The following is a 17,466-nucleotide window of genomic DNA, read 5'->3' on the forward strand; positions in this document are numbered from 1 at the left end:
TAAAACTCATGTAAACTTCCAAGTTCATATTTTATAAGTGTTGCTTCAGGGAGCAAGGTAGTATGTATGTATGCATATGTATGTGTATAGTATGTATGTATGCACATATACATATATAGTGTGTATGTATATATATCTGTGTGTATAGATATACATAAATATGACTTCATATACCTTCATATATGCTGATATCAGGCACAAGCCTTAAGACCTAACTTCAAGAACAAAAGTTTAAACAGAATGACAATTTGTGAATTTTTAAACTGTTCTTTACTGCAACAGATATTGATAGTAACATATGCAAAATTGCTATATTTAACTTTCAGTTTTGTGGTATATATAAAATCTGTAACTAACATTCAAAATCAAACTTACTAAAATTTATAACAACTATGTTACACAACTATACATTATTATTTTTTTTATCCCGTGAGAAACAAGAAATGGCTATCACAAATAAGAATGTTAAGTTCTGGTATTAATAATAATTATTAATAATTAAAAAAAATTTTTTTTTTAGTAAGGCAATTGGGGTTAAGTGACTTGCCCAGGGTCACACAGCTAGTAAGTGTTAAGGGTCTGAGGCCACATTTGAACTCAGGTACTCCTGAATCCAGGGCCGGTGCTCTATCCACTGCGCCATCTAGCTGCCCGCATAATAATTATTAATAATTGATCAGAAGAGTTAAGTCCATATTATCTGAGAGAACTACCCAAAAAAGGGCACTTAATTAGAATTTAATTTCCAACAGTCTAAATGTAAAAGTTTAAAAACTGTACAAGGATTTCAGGAAGGGCCTGTATGCTCCATAACTTAAGGTTTGGTGTTTAGGATAAAAAAAATCCATTTTTGTGGAGTTAAAAAGTTAACTTTAACAGTGAAATTAGAAAGAATGGTTAATAACTAGCACCATTATAAAAGCATATATAAGGATACTGACATTTAAAAAAAAGGAAATTTGCTGTACCTTTTAGGTTTGATTTGCATAATAGTTACCCCAGTAACTGTGTCTCCATTAAGCACTGTATGAACTACAGGGGCAGGACCTCGCCATCTCGGGAGATAACTGGGATGGACATTCAATATGCCACTGGATCAGAAAATTTGGAAATTAATATATATATATATGGGTTTATAACTTACTCTTAGGAACCTGTTATATGACTTTACATAATGCTTACTTTTTCTGATTTATGGAAAACTGATTTCTATATAAAACCATATAAGTTTATTGTTTCAAAAGTGTTCCATAATAGTTCACTGGGAATTTAATAAACAATTTTTAAAAAAAGATTTATTACAATAAGAGGGAAAAGATCTCAAGCCCTAGTATGCATTTTATTCCCATCAAAATCACGGACAATGTGAATTATGTTGATAATCTATTCAGACACTGGTTGCCCTCACTTCATCCAAACAACCTTTCTAAATCTCTACCATATTACCTATTCACTTCTATATTCTTATCCTTGAGTAAATATTTTATTGCTCTTTCAGGAATGTTTAATGATTTTATTCTGTTCTACAGTTACTGCATATGTCTATCTGTTTTTGCAAAATCCTTGAGGTTTTGGACTATTCTTAATTTATTCTATTAATAGTGCCCAGCTAAGTCCCACCCAAAATTAAACATCTACTGCTTTTTGGTGGTGATGACTCATACCAATAACAAGTCCTTGTTTGTTTTTTGATAAGCAGATTCCCTGATATCAGAGGAAACAAAATTAAAGTTTAAATAATAACTACTACACCTTAAAAACACCAAGTTCATCTTTAATGACTACGAATTTCTAAATTTCTTTAAGAGAAGACTTACTATGGAAATTTAAGAATGAGTTCTTCACTCAAAAGACGACCAAATGAAGCCACTACTCCAACATCAAACTCCCCAGATCCCACATTGGGCCATTCATATACTGGAAGCTGAGCCTGAAGGGCATAACTTTTCACTGGTAGTCCTTTTGGCGAAGGCGAAGGCACTGTGACCACCTCTAAATTTTCTACTAGCTGGTCCCCTTTATTTTCCCTTAAGATGGTAAGGCAAGAAGGAAAATGACATGATCAGTGAGTGATTTTCTTAAGACAGGTAATATAGCAGAATAAAAATACTATATTTTGTTATACATATGGAATATACATTTTTGATTGAACTGGTAAAAGATTCAAGATTAGACACAAACCAAAAGCCATATGAATCAGTGAAAATGTCTGAATAGCTTAAAAGAAGCATACTTTCTTTTTTTTTTTTTTTGGTGAGGCAATTGGGGTTAAGTGACTTGCCCAGGGTCACACAGCTAGTAAGTGTTAAGTGTCTGAGGCTGGATTTGAACTCAGGTCCTCCTGACTCCAGTGCCAGTGCTCTATCCACTGCACCACCTAGCTGCCCAAGAAGCATACTTTCAACTATGGCATACAATATAAGTCAATCTCTACATTTACTGCACTAGTAAGTAAATAAGTTCCAAAAAAATTTACACTAGGATCACAGAATATGTTATAAAACATTATGTAATCATAAATTTCCTAATAGGTTCTGATTATTTTATTCAATGAGAATTATGGGAGTAGTGTCAAATTCTCAGCTTCTGAGTGTGTTTCCAGTGGAGCACAGACCAGATTAAAATGTAATTGGGGGACAGAGCACCAATCCTGGAGTCAGGAGGACCTGAGTTCAAATCTGGCTTCAGATACTTGATACTTACTAGCTGTGTGACCCTGGGCAAGTCACTGAACCCTCACTGCCCCACCCCCCAAAATGTAATTGGGAAATGTTTAATGAAATAAATAAAAATATAATTTAACATAGATAATGTTAATTTGTACTTTTCTTAGTATGCCCAGGGACTTGCTTCTATTTGAGTCTGACTCCACTGATGGGGATTGGCACGTAGCATGATACAGTGCAAAGTGTATTGAATTTGGAGTCAATAAGACCTGGATTTAAATCCCACTGTGCTACTTACTACCTAAGTAACCTTAAGATCTTCAGGTCTAACTTTTTTCCTCATCTGTAGAATGAAGATAAAACTTAATAGTATCTACCTCCCAGGGAAGATGTGAGAATCAGATGAAACAAAATATGTAAAAAAAATACGTCATAAACTGCAAGATATTATGTCACTTATTATTACCTGTAGAGGCAGGTGTCTTAGAAGGAATGTAAAAAGTGTAGGGAACAGAAGGATAACACAGAAGGTTTGTATTGGGCTTTAGAGTATGTGTCAGCAAGAAATCTCAATTTTTTTTCACGTCATGGGGTTGACCCCTTTGGCAGGTTGGTGAAGTCCATGGACCCCCTTCTCAGAATATTTTTAAATGCATAAAACACAGAATTAATAATAATGATGATTAGCATTTATACAGCACTTTAAGGTTTGCAAAGCACTTTACAAATCTGGTCCTCACAACATCCCTGGGAAGCTGGGGCTTTATCATTCCCATTTTACATGTGAGGAAACAGAGGCTGAGGTTAAGTGATTTGCCCAGGATCACACAGCCTGCAGCTGAACTCTGGCTATCCTAACACCGGGTCCAGCTATCGAGTCTACTGCTCCAAAGGAAACAAATTCTATTGGAATAGTTACCAACATACTTAAAAAAATGTTCACGGATCTAAGGGGCAGAACCTCTGCGAACTGCGGCCACATGTGAGTGTGCCTAGCAGTAATGGGAGGGATGGGTCGACAGGCTATGCATGAAATAGGATGTCTTATATTTATATTATTCATTTAAATTTGAATAGCCTGAAACTGCACTAAGACTTTGGGCTCGGCTTGTGCGCGCGCACACGCGCGCACACGCACACGCACACGCACACGCACACGCACACGCACACACACACACACACACACACACACACACACACTCTCTCATTCATTTTCTCTCTCTCAGCCAGGGCCCAGCGCCCCCGCCGGCCCCCCCCCTCCCGCCCCGCGCCCGAGGTCACGCCAGCGGAGGCCTGAGTCCCGGCTCCAGGTACCTGGCCGCGCTCAGCGCCCGCAGTGCCTCCCGGGCAAAGTCGTCGGTGCCGAAGAAGAGCACCCGCCAGGGAGGCCGCTCCCGGGCTCGGGGCCGGGCCGCCGGGCCATCGCCTAGGCCGGGGCTGGAGGCCCTTCCCCGCCATTGGTGCACCGGTCTCCTCCGGGAAGCGCAGCATAAACTACAGGCCGGCAACAGAGCCCTTGCAGGTACCGGCAAGCGCCAGGCCGGTAGCAGGGACCGCATGGTACGGACGTCGGCCCGCGGCCCACACTGCGCGTGCGTACGTGCGTTGGGGGAGGGGCCGGGCGGGGGCGTGGCCTCCAGGGGCGGGGGCGTTCCCTTGCCCTGGAGCGCTCTCTAGTGGCATCAATAATCCTCAACAACCCCGGCAGCACTGGGAGGACCTTTGCCTGAGCCATTAGAGTGATCAGTCGACGCTCGTGGACATTATTTCACAGAATATCATAAAGTGTCTTAGGCGCTTATTACGGGCCAGGCATTGTGCTAAGCGCTGAACATATGAAGAAAGGCAAAAAGCCCTGTTCTTGAGAAGTTTGCCTTCTAGCATGTGAACCTCTGGGCATATATAAGATAGGGCAAGTAGGTGGCACAGTGGAGAGAGCACGGGCCCTGAATTTGGGAGGCCCTGAGTTCAAACCTCACTTCAGACACTTACTAGTTGTGTGACCCTGGGCAAGTTACTTAACCCTAATTCCCTTAACATGTGGGGCCATCTCAAGTCTTCCTGATGTATATCTTTCTACTGGACCCAGATGGCTCTGGAGGAGAGAGTGAGGCTGGTGAATTTGCACAGTCCTTCCTCACTTAAATACAATTCATTTCAAGTCATGACATTACTTCAATGTCATAGGCCTCTTTGAGAACAAACAACAACATATAAGATACCTACAAAGTAGACAGAAGGGAATCTGAGAAGGGGAGGTGGTCCTTGCATGGGGAAAGGCCACCTCCAAGATAGGACTTGGGCTGAGTCTTGAAGGAAACCAGAGAAACTAAGAGCCTGATGTGAAAAGGAAGAACATGGCATGTGGAACAGCCAGTGCAAAGGAGTAGAGATGGGAAATGAAGTGTAGTGGTCTAGGAATGGCAAACAATTCTAGAGCTGCATTCTACAGTACAAGGGAGTAAGGTTTAAGAAGCCTGGAAAGGAAGGAAGGTGACCAGATGTAAAGAACTTTAAATGCCAGTTCTTATTTGATCCTGGAGGTAACAAGAAACCACTGGAGGTTGCTGCTATAGTGCCAAGGATTGGATTAAGGAACAAAAAGCCCCAACATTTTAAGTACTTAATATGTGCCCCAAACATTTAATCTTTTAAAAAATTCTCAACAACAAACACCAAATAAAATGAACATTTCCATATACAAAGTAGAACAGAAGAGGATTATGTAAGTTCAATCTCTATACTGTGCTTCACTTTTTCATTTAATAATAAATTCAACATGTAATAATAATATAATAATATAACAAGTAATAATATGTAATAATAAATTCAACATGTAACTTTCTTTTTCTTTTCTTTTTTTTGTGTGGGGCAGAGGGTTAAGTGACTCCCTAGAGCAAGTGTCAAATGTCTGAGGCCGGATTTGAACTCAGGTACTCCTGACTCCAGGGCCGGTGCTCTATCCACTGCACCACCTAGCTGCCCCTATCGGATAGGGTTTTTTTTTTTTTTTTTTTTAAGTGAGGCAATTGGGGTTAAGTGACTTGCCCAGCGTCACACAGCTAGTAAGTGTTAAGTGTCTGAGGCCAGATTTGAACTCAGGTACTCCTGACTCCAGGGCCGGTGCTCTATCCACTATCGGATGGTTTTTAAAAGAAGAAATATGAACATGAAAAGATGCTCAAATTCCCTAGTCACTGGAGAAATTCAAAACCAAGCCAGTATGAAAATATTACCCAATCAGAATGGCAAAAGTAGCAAAAAATGATGAAATCTATATCTATTGGAGTTGGCAGCTAGGTGGTGCAGTAGTGATAGTTTTGGAATGGGAGTCAGGAAGACCTAAATTCACCCCAAGCTCAGACATTTACTAACTGGGTGTCCCTGGGCAAGTCACTTAATCTGTTTGCCAGTTTCCTCAACTTCAAAGTGAGAATAATATTAGGCCTACCTCCCAGGAATTGTTGTGAGGATTAAATGAGACTGTATCTATTTTTACTCATTCATTCATTCATTTTTTGTTTATTTATGTTTGTTTGTTTCTCGGGGCAATGAGGGTTAAGCGATTTGCCCAGGGTCACACAGCTAGTAAGTGTCAAGTGTCTGAGGCCAGATTTGAACTTAGGTCTTCCTGAATTCAGGGTCAGTGCTTTATCCACTGTGCCACCTAGCTGCCCCCAATGAAATCATAGTTATAAAGCATTTAGCACAGTGCCTGGCACTGTGTTTAATAAACACATCCCTTCCTTCCTTCCTTCCTTCCTTCCCTCTAGCACTTTAACACATCGTTGATGGGTCTGTAGACTGGTTCAGTAATTTGGAGAACATTATAATCATATACAGTGAGTCACAAAATTGATCATATCCTTTGACCCAGTGATTTCATTGTTAGGACTTTATCCTTAGAAGATCATAAAAAAGAGGAAAAAAAAGGACCTATCTGTACAAAGAATATTCATAGTTGCCATTACAGCTACAAACTGGAGAATAGCAGAATTAATGATGGCATATTCATGTAATAAAATATTACGGTGCCATAAAAATGATAAATATGAAGTATACAAGTATTTATGGAACAACTCATACAGAGTCATGAAAAGCATGATCAGCAGAAACAGAACTGAATATCAATTAACGTTTCACTACAGCTATTAAAAAAAAACCTAAGTTACTCAAGATAGCCTTAGAAAGGGAAATAAAGGAAATGAAATTTTTGTTTGCTGATCATTTGGTTCTACTTTGCTAAATGTTAAGGGAGTTATGTGAAATTTTATTCCTTTTTTATAGATTTATTTGATCAGTTGTCTTTCAATACTTATTAAACCTATAATTTAGGGCAGCTAGGTGGCGCAGTGGATAAAGCACTGGCCCTGGATTCAGGAGGACCTCAGTTCAAATCCGCCCTCAGACACTTGACACTTACTAGTTGTGTGACCCTGGGCAAGTCAACCCCCCCTTGCCCTGCAAAAAACAAAAACAAAACTATAATTTAAAAATAAAATAAATCTTGTGTGCTCATTTCTTTTGCATATGATTCCCTCTCCCTGGAATCACTTTCCCATCTGTTCAGCTCACATCCTACTTATTCCAAGAAATCTTCCCTGTCTAAATTAAAAAAAAATTTTTTTTCAGGGCAATGAGGGTTAAGCGACTTGCCCAGGGTCACACAGCTAGTAAGTGTCAAGTGTCTGAGGCTGGATTTGAACTCAGGTCCTCCTAAATTCAGGGCTGGTGCTTTATCCACTGTGCCACCTAGCTACCCCGCCCTTTTTAAAAACTGTTTAGTTTTTAACAGATTTTCTTTTTCCCCCAATTCCTGTACCATTGATTTTTGTTTGCTACTGAATTATGTGCAGTCTTTCACTCTTACTTAACTGTGTTATGTCTGACCTCACCTAATTCCTGGGAAACAGAGACAATATTTAAAGTCAGTTTTGTATGCATCTCAACTCCTAGTTGTGAAGGGTAAAACTAAATGTGTGTGGTCTCCTGTCCCCAGTGTGGGGAAAGCTAACTAGGACAACAGTTTAACAGTTTAGGTATTAAACATTTATTAAAATATATTAGAGGTTGGGGCAGCTAGGTGGTACAGTGGATAGAACACTGGCCCTGGATTCAGGAGGACCTGAGTTCAAATCTGGCCTCAGACACTTAACACTTACTAGCTGTGTGACCCTGGGCAAGTCACTTAATCCCAATTGCCCCCCATATATATATATATATGTATATATATATATGTGTATATATATATATATATATGTATATATATGTGTATATATATATATATATATATATATATATATATATATATATATATATTAGAGGTTAGCAAAGAGAGAACAAGTGTCTCTGAAAGAACAGGAAAACCTAACTACCTTCCAAGAGTGATCATAGCTCCACCTCTCACAAGGTTCCAACCACCAACTGACAAAATGAACAGCCTTCCACACTGCTTCAGGCTGATTGGTTGAGAGTGGTTTCACGTGAACTGTAGAAAGGTCAACCCATGCTCTCTTAGCAGGGGACCCCTGGTTATAATACTCTCACATAGTTGAGTAAATAAATTACAAAATAAATTAATGCTCACTTGCTTGGCAGGCAAGGAAGTCCTCTGATTTTAAATTTTTGTTTGAATCACATTGATTTTAATTTGCCCTACTTATTTAAAAGAAAGAATTTTATGAGGGGTTATTTGTTTTTCAAACTGTTTATGAGTTGATGTTGAATGAAGTGAGCAAAACCAGAACAATTTATACAAGGGCAATAATGTAAAAAAATACAAGATTTTCAGAAACTTTGAAAGACTTAAGAACTCTGATTAATTTAACAAACAAACATGCTTTTGGAGTTCACGATGAAGCATGTTACCCATCTCCTTACAGAGAAGTGATAGACTCATGGTAAAGAAAAATACATATATTTTTGGACATGGCCAATGTGTGGATCAATCTTATTTGAATATGCTTCTTTGTTACAAGTTTTTTTTTCCTTCATTTTGTTTGTTTTTCTTGGTTTTTAGTTGGAAGGAGACAGGGATGATTGGCTATACTCACGCAAAAAAAAAAAGATGACCTTTGAAACTTTTTTTTTTAAATGCACAGAAGGGAATAGAAGTAAGCACAAACAAGTAGGACAGTTTTGAAAATAATGTGTGAAATTCTTACGTGCTTTAAAAAAATGGAACTTGAAATGGAGATTCACATATTCACATACAACTTTCTGCACTCTGCTCTTTTTTGGTGCTTAAGTTGAAAAAAACCCAATAAAATTAAAAGAATAACTTTATAAAAAATAAATGGTAAGAATTACTTTATTTGCAACACCCATCCCACTGAGTAGGTATTTTTAAAATAACATAAAAACTGATTTGGAGCAATGAAATAATGAATAGGTTTTATTTCATTTTGTGTGAGTTCAGATAAACAAAAACTTGCCTTACAGGATCTTTTACAACAAGGTGTCTCTTATTCATATATCATGGTCATGGAAGGTGTAACAACGACATCATAACCTTTTTCGATGACCTTCTGATAATAAGCATCCAATGTTGTATAAAACAGGAAATGAATGCTTGTCAAATATAATTGCCATTGTGATGGAGATCAAGTATACAATCAGGGTTATGTGGTCCAGTGAATGGTGAGGACCTCCAGGTGCTCTCTGTGGAAGATATTGTGCTGATCACATCAAGGCCTAGGATATTGATGAGTCTCTTGGAAGATCTTGGTAAATCACTCAAAGGAGTTTGTCCTATCCATCCATACAGGGAAGACAAAATGTATGAAGAATGCCTATGGGGGCAGCAAGGTGGCACAGTGGATAAAGCACTGGCCTTGGATTCAGGAGGACCTGAGTTCAAATCCAGCCTCAAACACTTGACAATTACTAGCTGTGTGACCCTGGGCAAGTCACTTAACCCCAACTGCCTCACTTAAAAAAAAGAATGCCTATTGCTCAGATTTTAACATGTATCTGAAGGGATGCCCTATAGAACTTGTGCAATAATGTATATTTGGGACAGAAGATACAGCTGGACAATGAGCTGTACCCAGAGTTGAACAGGGGAAAGAGATCAGGCTTGATTGCTTTCTGGAATGTGTAAAATCCTTTTACTGATTGATCCGAGGTTCCTAGGAAAGCAAAGGCCCATCTTTTCAGTACAAACATTTTACAGATATTGCTGGATGGCTGATCACTTGTCATAGAACATGGTAAACAACTTGTTTGTTCAGGTCTTGATTGGATTAGAAGGCCTTTGAGGTCCTTTCCTCTTGGATTTTGTGACCCTCTAGGTCTTGGGCTTCACAGTCATAGCCTTGCAGAGCCCAGAGTTACATCAGGATGAGGCATTGGAGAAGTACTTTAACAGAAGAGAGGCATGTATGGAAACAATAACAACTGCAAGACACTTCTTTATAATGGAAGGTTTTTTGTTTTGTTTTTTATCAGTGATAATAGTATTTAGATAGTGTTTTAAAATGTACAACTTGCTTTACACATGTGTAACAGTGACTGTAGAGCAATTCCTAACTCTGCCTCCCTTCCCACCTTTGCCTGAAGGCCAGACATATTACATTTCATACCTCTTCCAGGACTCTCCAAGTAGCCTTACATGGATTAGAAGGTCTCTTGTTTCTACCATGAACCTAAGCCTCCACCAACTGTGTTTCCCAAATTTTAATGAATGGAATTCCAGTTCCATTTAACCACTTAATGATCACATTAGCTTTTTAAAAAAGGAATATTAACTTCAGGTGTATAGCAAGAACAACCATGCACAGATTTCCCTGCAGCACCTGAGAGCCTTAATCCCCCCCAAGGCCACCTCAAACTCTGAGGTTGTCCATAGTCTAGCTCAGTTCCTAGAAAGCATTCATTTGTCCCATTAGATTCCAAGTCCAAAGCTCCCGGGGACCTTTGCTTCTCAATGCTTCCCTGCTGGGCTGGGGCCAACATCTGACCTGGAATCCTGGGCTCTAAGACCTCCATAGCTTGAGCTCCTGGTTCTTAGGACCCCTTCACTGACTGATGTAGAACTGAATAGGCCAAATGAGACAAAACAAAACCTGTTTCTTGGGGCCACAAGACAGACCAAAGGGGAAGAGGACCTTTCCCCACCCAGATTACTGCATAGTGCCCCTACTGTGACTGAATGAGTCCTTTACCCCTGCAAAGAAAGCAACTGTGCCTCAGAGGGAGATATAAAAATACAGGCAGTTCCAGCTACATAGCCAATAGAAAGAGGCTGCACCCAGATATGTGGTAGGCTATTGTAAAATGTCTTCACCCAGAGCAGATTCTTGATGTTTCCCACATGAGTGCCTCCATTTTAGGTGGTCTGGGCATGTGTTATTATTATCCCTATTTTGCAGATGAGGAAACTGAGGTTGAGATAGATTAAGTGACTTGCCCAAGGTCACATAGCAAGTGAGTATAGTAGGCAGGATTTGAACTCAGGCATTATCGACTCCATGTGCAGCACTCTATCTGCTGAGCTACATAACTGCCTGATAGACTAAGATATTAACAGAAAGCAAATTCCTTTTTGTATGAGCTCCTTAAAAAGTATATGTATGCAGTATCATCAACATTGTGTGTTGATCAACTGTGATAGACTTGATTCTTCTCAGCAATACAATGGTACAAGATAGTTCCAAAGGGCTCTCTAAATCCAGAAAAAAACAACAACCCACAAAACTATGGAATATGGATGCAGATTGAACCATACTATTTCTTTAGTTTTTGGTGCTGTTGTTTTTCTTTTTTTGAGGTTTTTCCTTTTTGCTCTGATTCTTCTCTTATAATGTGACTAATGCAGAAATATGTTTAATGTTATTGTACATATATAATCTATATCAAATTACTTGCTCTCTTGGGGAGGGGGGAGGGAGGGGAGGGAAAAAATTGAAACTGGAAATCTTATAAAAACAAATGTTGAAAACTATCTCTACATGTAACTGGAAAATAATAAAATACTTTTATAATTAAAAAAAAAGTCTATGTATGGTGGTACAGTGCATAGAGCAGTTGCCCTGGAGACAGGAGGACCTGAGTTCAAAATGAGCCTCAGACACTTACTAGCTATGTGACCTTGGACAAGTCATTTAATCCTGATTGCCTTCCTCCACCCCCCAAAAAGTCTTATATACTCATCAAATATAGAAGGATTAATTAACAGAAAAGTAAATACACAGTCTTTTATGTTTATAATGTCTTTTCCCTAAATATTTTCATTGCTAGGTTGTTACTTGTGCAATTCATTGAAAAAAAAATTGCTTGAAGAAACCACATGAGAATTGATTATTTAACTTTTAGTGCCCCCTTTTATTACCATTAAATGAAAGTTTTGTAGACTTTGGATTTATACTGCTCTCAAACTCTGGTTTACTCAAGAACGAAGAAGATGTTTTGTTATTGTATAACCAGGAACAGGGGAGGTCAAAGACAAGGAAGGGATTAAGAAACACAGGTAGGGGTCAATGACACCAATCTGATGCTGGAGATAAGATAAAATAGACTAAGGTGGCAGGCTCAGATTAGCCATTTTTCACAGAAACAAAGGGCTGTACTTTGTAATTGCCATTAGAAAAGCTCCACATTTGTACAAAAATTTCTAAGAGACTCTAGCAACACTTTAGCTTTTTAGACAGTTCAAAGGAAAATAGGTTTTGAACTAAAGGAGCCCTCAGAGGTCATTTAGTCCAATCTTCTCATCTAACAAATGGAGGAGCTGAAGTCTAGAGAGGTTAAGCAATTTGCCCATGGTTAATCAAGTAGGAAAGGGCAGTACTGGAATCTGGACCCCAGAGTGCCTACCTAGTGCTCTTTCTACTCTACCACTGACTTGAAACCTTAAAGGTTACCAACTATCTTCTTTTACAGATGAGGAAACTGAGGCACGGAGAAGTTAGGCAGCTTGCTTAAGGTCACATAAGGTCACACAAGCAACTTTGGTGATTTTCTCCCAACAGACCAGCACATATACTAATTTTCATTTTATCCTTAAAACCCCCATGTACACAAATTTTACTTCCCTAGAGCATTTACCTTTTTCATTTTGAACAACTCAGGCTATCAGTGTGAATCTAGCTGAAAACCAATAAAGAATCAACAGATATTTGTTGGATATCTTCCATGGGTCCTGCACTGTGCTAGTCACTGTGAGGGAATTGAAGTTGTAAGAAGTGGTTCTCACTCTTAAGAAGCTCTTGGACACGAGGCTAACACAGACACATATGATATGAAGCAATGATTAGTTTGATATGGGTCTGGGGTAACTCAGAGGTTTTCTCCTTGAGAAGCTAAACTGAAGGAGCTCATTAGGCATTGCTACAACCAGAGCTTCACTAGGAAACAGATACCTCCAGAAGTCAAGCCTTTCCCATCTCACCAGTCATTCAAGCTTCTCCCAGCCCCAAAAAGGAACTTTCCATTGCCAGGTGGTCACCCCATCTATCCTCTGTAAAAGCTTTTCTTCTGTTCTGGGAGGAGATTTCTAAGCCATCTCTTTCCCTTGAGACAAAGTCTTTGACTGCCTTCTAGTACTGCAATAGAAGACCATTTTATTCTTTTTTTTTCACATTGATTTTTTAAAACTTCGTGTTCTAAATTTTCTTCCTCCCTCCATCCCCACCCTAAGAAATCAAGCAATTCAATATAAGTTATACATGTGCAGTCATGCAAAACATCTTCACATTAGTCAGGTTGTGAAAGAAAACAGATAAAATACCTTTAGAAAGAGGAACTAACAAAAAAAAATTATGCTTCAATCTGTATTCAGATACCATCAGTTCTTTATCTGTAGATGGATTGCATTTTTTCATATGTCCTTCTTATAGCAAGCATCCTGCTCATCATTTCTTTCACAGTTACTATCGCTAACTGTATTGCCCTCTATTTTATTCCCTCCCCTTGATATTTACTCTATTTTCTATCTTGTTTCACCCTATCCTTCCCCAAAAGTGTTTTGCTTTTTACTGCTCTCTCCTCCAATCTGCCCTTCTTTCCTTCACTACTCCTCCCTTATCCCCTTCCCCTCCCACTTTCCCTCAGAGCAAGATATATTACTATACCCACTTGAGCATGTATGTTATTCCTTCTTTGAGCCAATTCTGATGACAGTAAGGCTCACTCACTCCCCCACTCCTTCCCCATCTTCCCCTCTACTCCATAAGCTTTTTCTTGTTTCTTTTATGTGAACTATTTTGCCCCATTCCACTTCTCCACTTCCCTTTCTTCCAGTGCATTCCTCTTACCCCTTAACTTTATTTTGTTTGGTGGAGCAATGAGTGTTAAGTGACTTGCCCAGGGTCACACAGCTAGTAAATGTCAAGTGTCTGAGGCTGGATTTTAACTCAGGTCCTCCTGAATCCAGGTCCAGTGCTTTATCCACTGTGCCATCTAGCTGCCCGCCTCCCTTAACTTTATTTTAAAGATGTCATCATGGGGCAGCTAGGTGACACAGTGGACAAAGCACCAGCCCTGGACCCATGAGACCCTGAGCCCAAATCTGGGCCCAGACATAAGCCACTCTACCCTGCCTGCTTCACACACACAAAAAAAGTATAAACAAAAAATAAATGTTTTACAGATATCATCCCTTCATATGCAATTCACATCTGTGTCCTCTAAGTATATTCCTTTCAGCTGCCCTAATACTGAGAAAGTTCTTATGAGTTACAAGTATCATCTTCCCATGTAGGAATGTAAACAGTTTAACCTTTTAACATCCCTCATGATTTCTTTTTTCCTGTTTACCTTTTTATGCTTCTCTAGGGTCTTGTATTTGAAAGTCAAATTTTCTGTTCAGTTCAGGTCTTTTCATCACAAATACCTTCAAGTCCTCTTTTCCAATGAAGTCCCATTTTTCCCCCAGAAAGATTATAGACAGTTTTTCTGGGTAGGTGATTCTTGGTTGTAATCCCAGGTACTTTGCCCTCTGGAATATCATAGTCCATGCCCTGCTAGATCTTGGGTTATTCTGACTGCAGCTCCACAGTACTTGAATTGTTTATTTTTAGCTGCTTGAAATATTTCTCCTTGACCTGGGATCTCTGGAATTTAGCTATAATATTCCTGGAAGTTTTCATTTTGTGATCTCTTTCAGGAGATGATCAATGGATTTTTTCAATTTCTATTTTACCTTCTGCTTCCAGAATAGCAGGGCAATTTTCCCTGACAATTTCTTGGAAGATGATGTCTAAGCTCTTTTTTTGGTCATGGTTTTCAGGTAGTCTAATGATTTTCAGATTATCTCTCCTGGGTGTATTTTCCAGGTCAGCTGTTTTTCCAAGGAGATATTTCATATTGCCCTCTATTTTTTTGTTCATTTGGATTTGCTTTATTGTGTCTTTATTTCTCATAAGTCATTAGCTTCTATTTGCTCAATTATAATTCTTTATTTTTTTGCAGGGCAATAGGAGTTAAGTGACTTGCCCAGGGTCACACAGCTAGTGTCAAGTGTCTGAGGCCAGATTTGAACTCAGGTCCTCCTGAATCCAGGGCCACTGCTTTATCCACTGTGCCACCTAGCTGCCCCTCAATTCTAATTCTTAAGCAATTATTTTCTTCAGAGAGCTTTTGCACCTCCTTTTCCATTTGGCCAATTTGGCTTTTCAAGATGTTGACTTTTTTTTATGACCCTCCTGCATCACTCTTGTTTCTCTTTCAATTTTTTCCTCTACCTCTCTTACTTTGGCTTCAAAGTCCTTTTTGAATGCTTTCATGGACTAAGAACAATTCATATTTTTCTTGGAGCTTTGGATATAGGAACTTTGACTTTATTATTATCTTCTTCTGAGGGTGTATTTTGATCTAGCTTGTCACCAAAGAAACTTTCGATAGTCTGCTGTTTTTTCTGCCTGCTCATCTTGCCTGTCTATTTCTTGGTTTTTAACTCCTTAAAGTGGAGCACTGCTTCCAGGATGCACTGTCCCAAACTTCAGGGGATCCCAGATGGTACGATTTAAGGAGAGGCTCATTTCTCAGCCCACCTGGTCTGTAAGTAACCATGGGCTTGCTTGCTCTTTAACCTGGAAGCAGAAATCTTATTTAAATCTGATTCTCTGTGGTTTGCAAGCTTGGTGTGCCTGTGTCCCTCCCCCACTGGGCTTCTGCCACTCAAGTCCACTTCTTGGGCAATATGCTCTGCCTCTGCCCCCACAGAGTCCCCCACTTTTTACCCCCAGCCAACTGCTGGACCCCCTCACCAGTCCATGGGTCGAGATTCAGAAGAAGCTGCTGACACTAAAGATTCTGAGACTCTGGAGGCTCAGCCTGCCTGGAGCTGGATCTGCACTGTGTACTGAGTTTTTCTCTCACTCTGGTATAACCGGCCCCTCCTGCTGAACTTTTAAGTGGTCTTTGACTGGAAAATGATCTCACTCTGTTCTTTTGTGGGTTCTGCTGCTCCAAGAGTTGTCTTATGGTGTTTTTTGGAGGTATGTGGATGGATCTGTCAGGAGCTCTAAGAGTCACAGCCTTTCTTCCACCATCTTAGGACTATTTTATTCTAATTGGACTGTGTGATTCTTTACAGAGGAATTTCCTGCATGACAAGTTTATATATTTCAGGACCAAATGGTGTAGTACAGACTGAAAGTCACAAGGGCAGTCAGAGAAGATCAGATTTGCAAAAGGCAGAACTTTGGAGGGAGAAATCATTTTCATTTGAGGTCAGAAAAGGTAGCACCTGAGGTAAACCCTTAAGGGAAGCCAGTAAAAGGCTGAGGAAAGGAGGGCAGCCAGGTGGCACAGTGGATAAAGCACTGGCCCTAGATTCAGGAGGCCCTGAGTTCAAATCCAGTCTCAGACACTTGACACTTACTAGCTCCGTGACCCTGAGCAAGCCACTTAATCCTCATTGCCCCACAACAACAAAACAGAGATTCCTTCTATTCAAAAATATTTATAGCAACATTTTTGGGCAGCTAGGGGTATAGTAGATAAAGCACTAGCCCTATATTCAGGAAGATCTGAGTTCAAATCTGGCCTCAGACACTTGACATATTCTAGCTGTGTGACCCTGGGCAAGTCACTTAACCCTCATTCCCCTGCCAAAAAAAAAAGAGGCTGAGGAAAGTCCATTCCAGGCATGGAGGATACTGTGGATGATGTCCCTAGGGAACAATGGATAGAAGTTGAAAAGAGGCAAATCGAATAATGAAGAAGAAAATAGTATATTGATATAGTGAGCATTTGTATAGCATTTGAGGTCCGCAAAACATTTTACAATGTTATCTCATTTAATCTTCATAACAGCTCTGGATGGAGGGAGAGCTGGACTTGGCATCAGGAAGAACTAAAGTTTGAATCTTCAGATACTTACTAGTTATGTGACCTTAAGTTACTTAATCTTTCTCAGCCTCAGTTTCCTCATCTGTGAAATGGGGATAATAACAGCACCCACCTCCCAGGGTTGTTTTGAGGAAGAAGCTGACATGAGAGGAGTTGGCAGTCTTCATCATGTCCCTATACCTGGCTTGCTTCATGAGAGACTTCCTGGGATTTCCTCCTAGGGAAAAACTAGGACTCTGTCTTGGTTGAGCGGAGTCACCACTCTCCCAAAGGGAGAGTTCCTTCACTCTGTGTTGTCTGGATTTTATTCTTCCACATAGATTTTCTCTGGTTTCTGTTTTGCTATCAATTCAGATAAATGGGTTTCTTTGCTATCTGCTATGTGTGTCTTCATTGTGGAATTGGAAGGGAGTCAAGCTTTGTCTATAAAGCTTGGGGTCCTTCTTTTCTTACGAATGCACAGCGATCAGTTTAGCCTGAACTTAAAAACTGCACCTTCTAGATT

The 17,466-nt window shown here is 39.7% G+C and overlaps 1 protein-coding gene across 1 annotated transcript in view; it reads right to left on the minus strand.

The window, feature by feature from the left end:
* MTFMT (mitochondrial methionyl-tRNA formyltransferase) overlaps window positions 1–4,242 on the minus strand; it is a 31,567-nt gene extending 27,325 nt beyond the window's left edge. Inside the window, exons 1-3 of the mRNA XM_043988744.1 lie at window positions 3,981–4,242; window positions 1,818–2,027; window positions 969–1,091 (exon numbers count right to left, since the gene is read on the minus strand). Of these exons, the coding sequence (XP_043844679.1) occupies window positions 969–1,091; window positions 1,818–2,027; window positions 3,981–4,225 (578 nt within the window). The 5' untranslated portion in view covers window positions 4,226–4,242. The remainder of the gene's footprint in view (window positions 1–968; window positions 1,092–1,817; window positions 2,028–3,980) is intronic.
* Between the last annotated feature and the right edge of the window lie 13,224 nt (window positions 4,243–17,466).

This window comes from Dromiciops gliroides, chromosome 2 (assembly GCF_019393635.1).
Source record: "Dromiciops gliroides isolate mDroGli1 chromosome 2, mDroGli1.pri, whole genome shotgun sequence".
In the NCBI taxonomy this organism is placed as follows: Eukaryota; Metazoa; Chordata; class Mammalia; order Microbiotheria; family Microbiotheriidae; genus Dromiciops; species Dromiciops gliroides.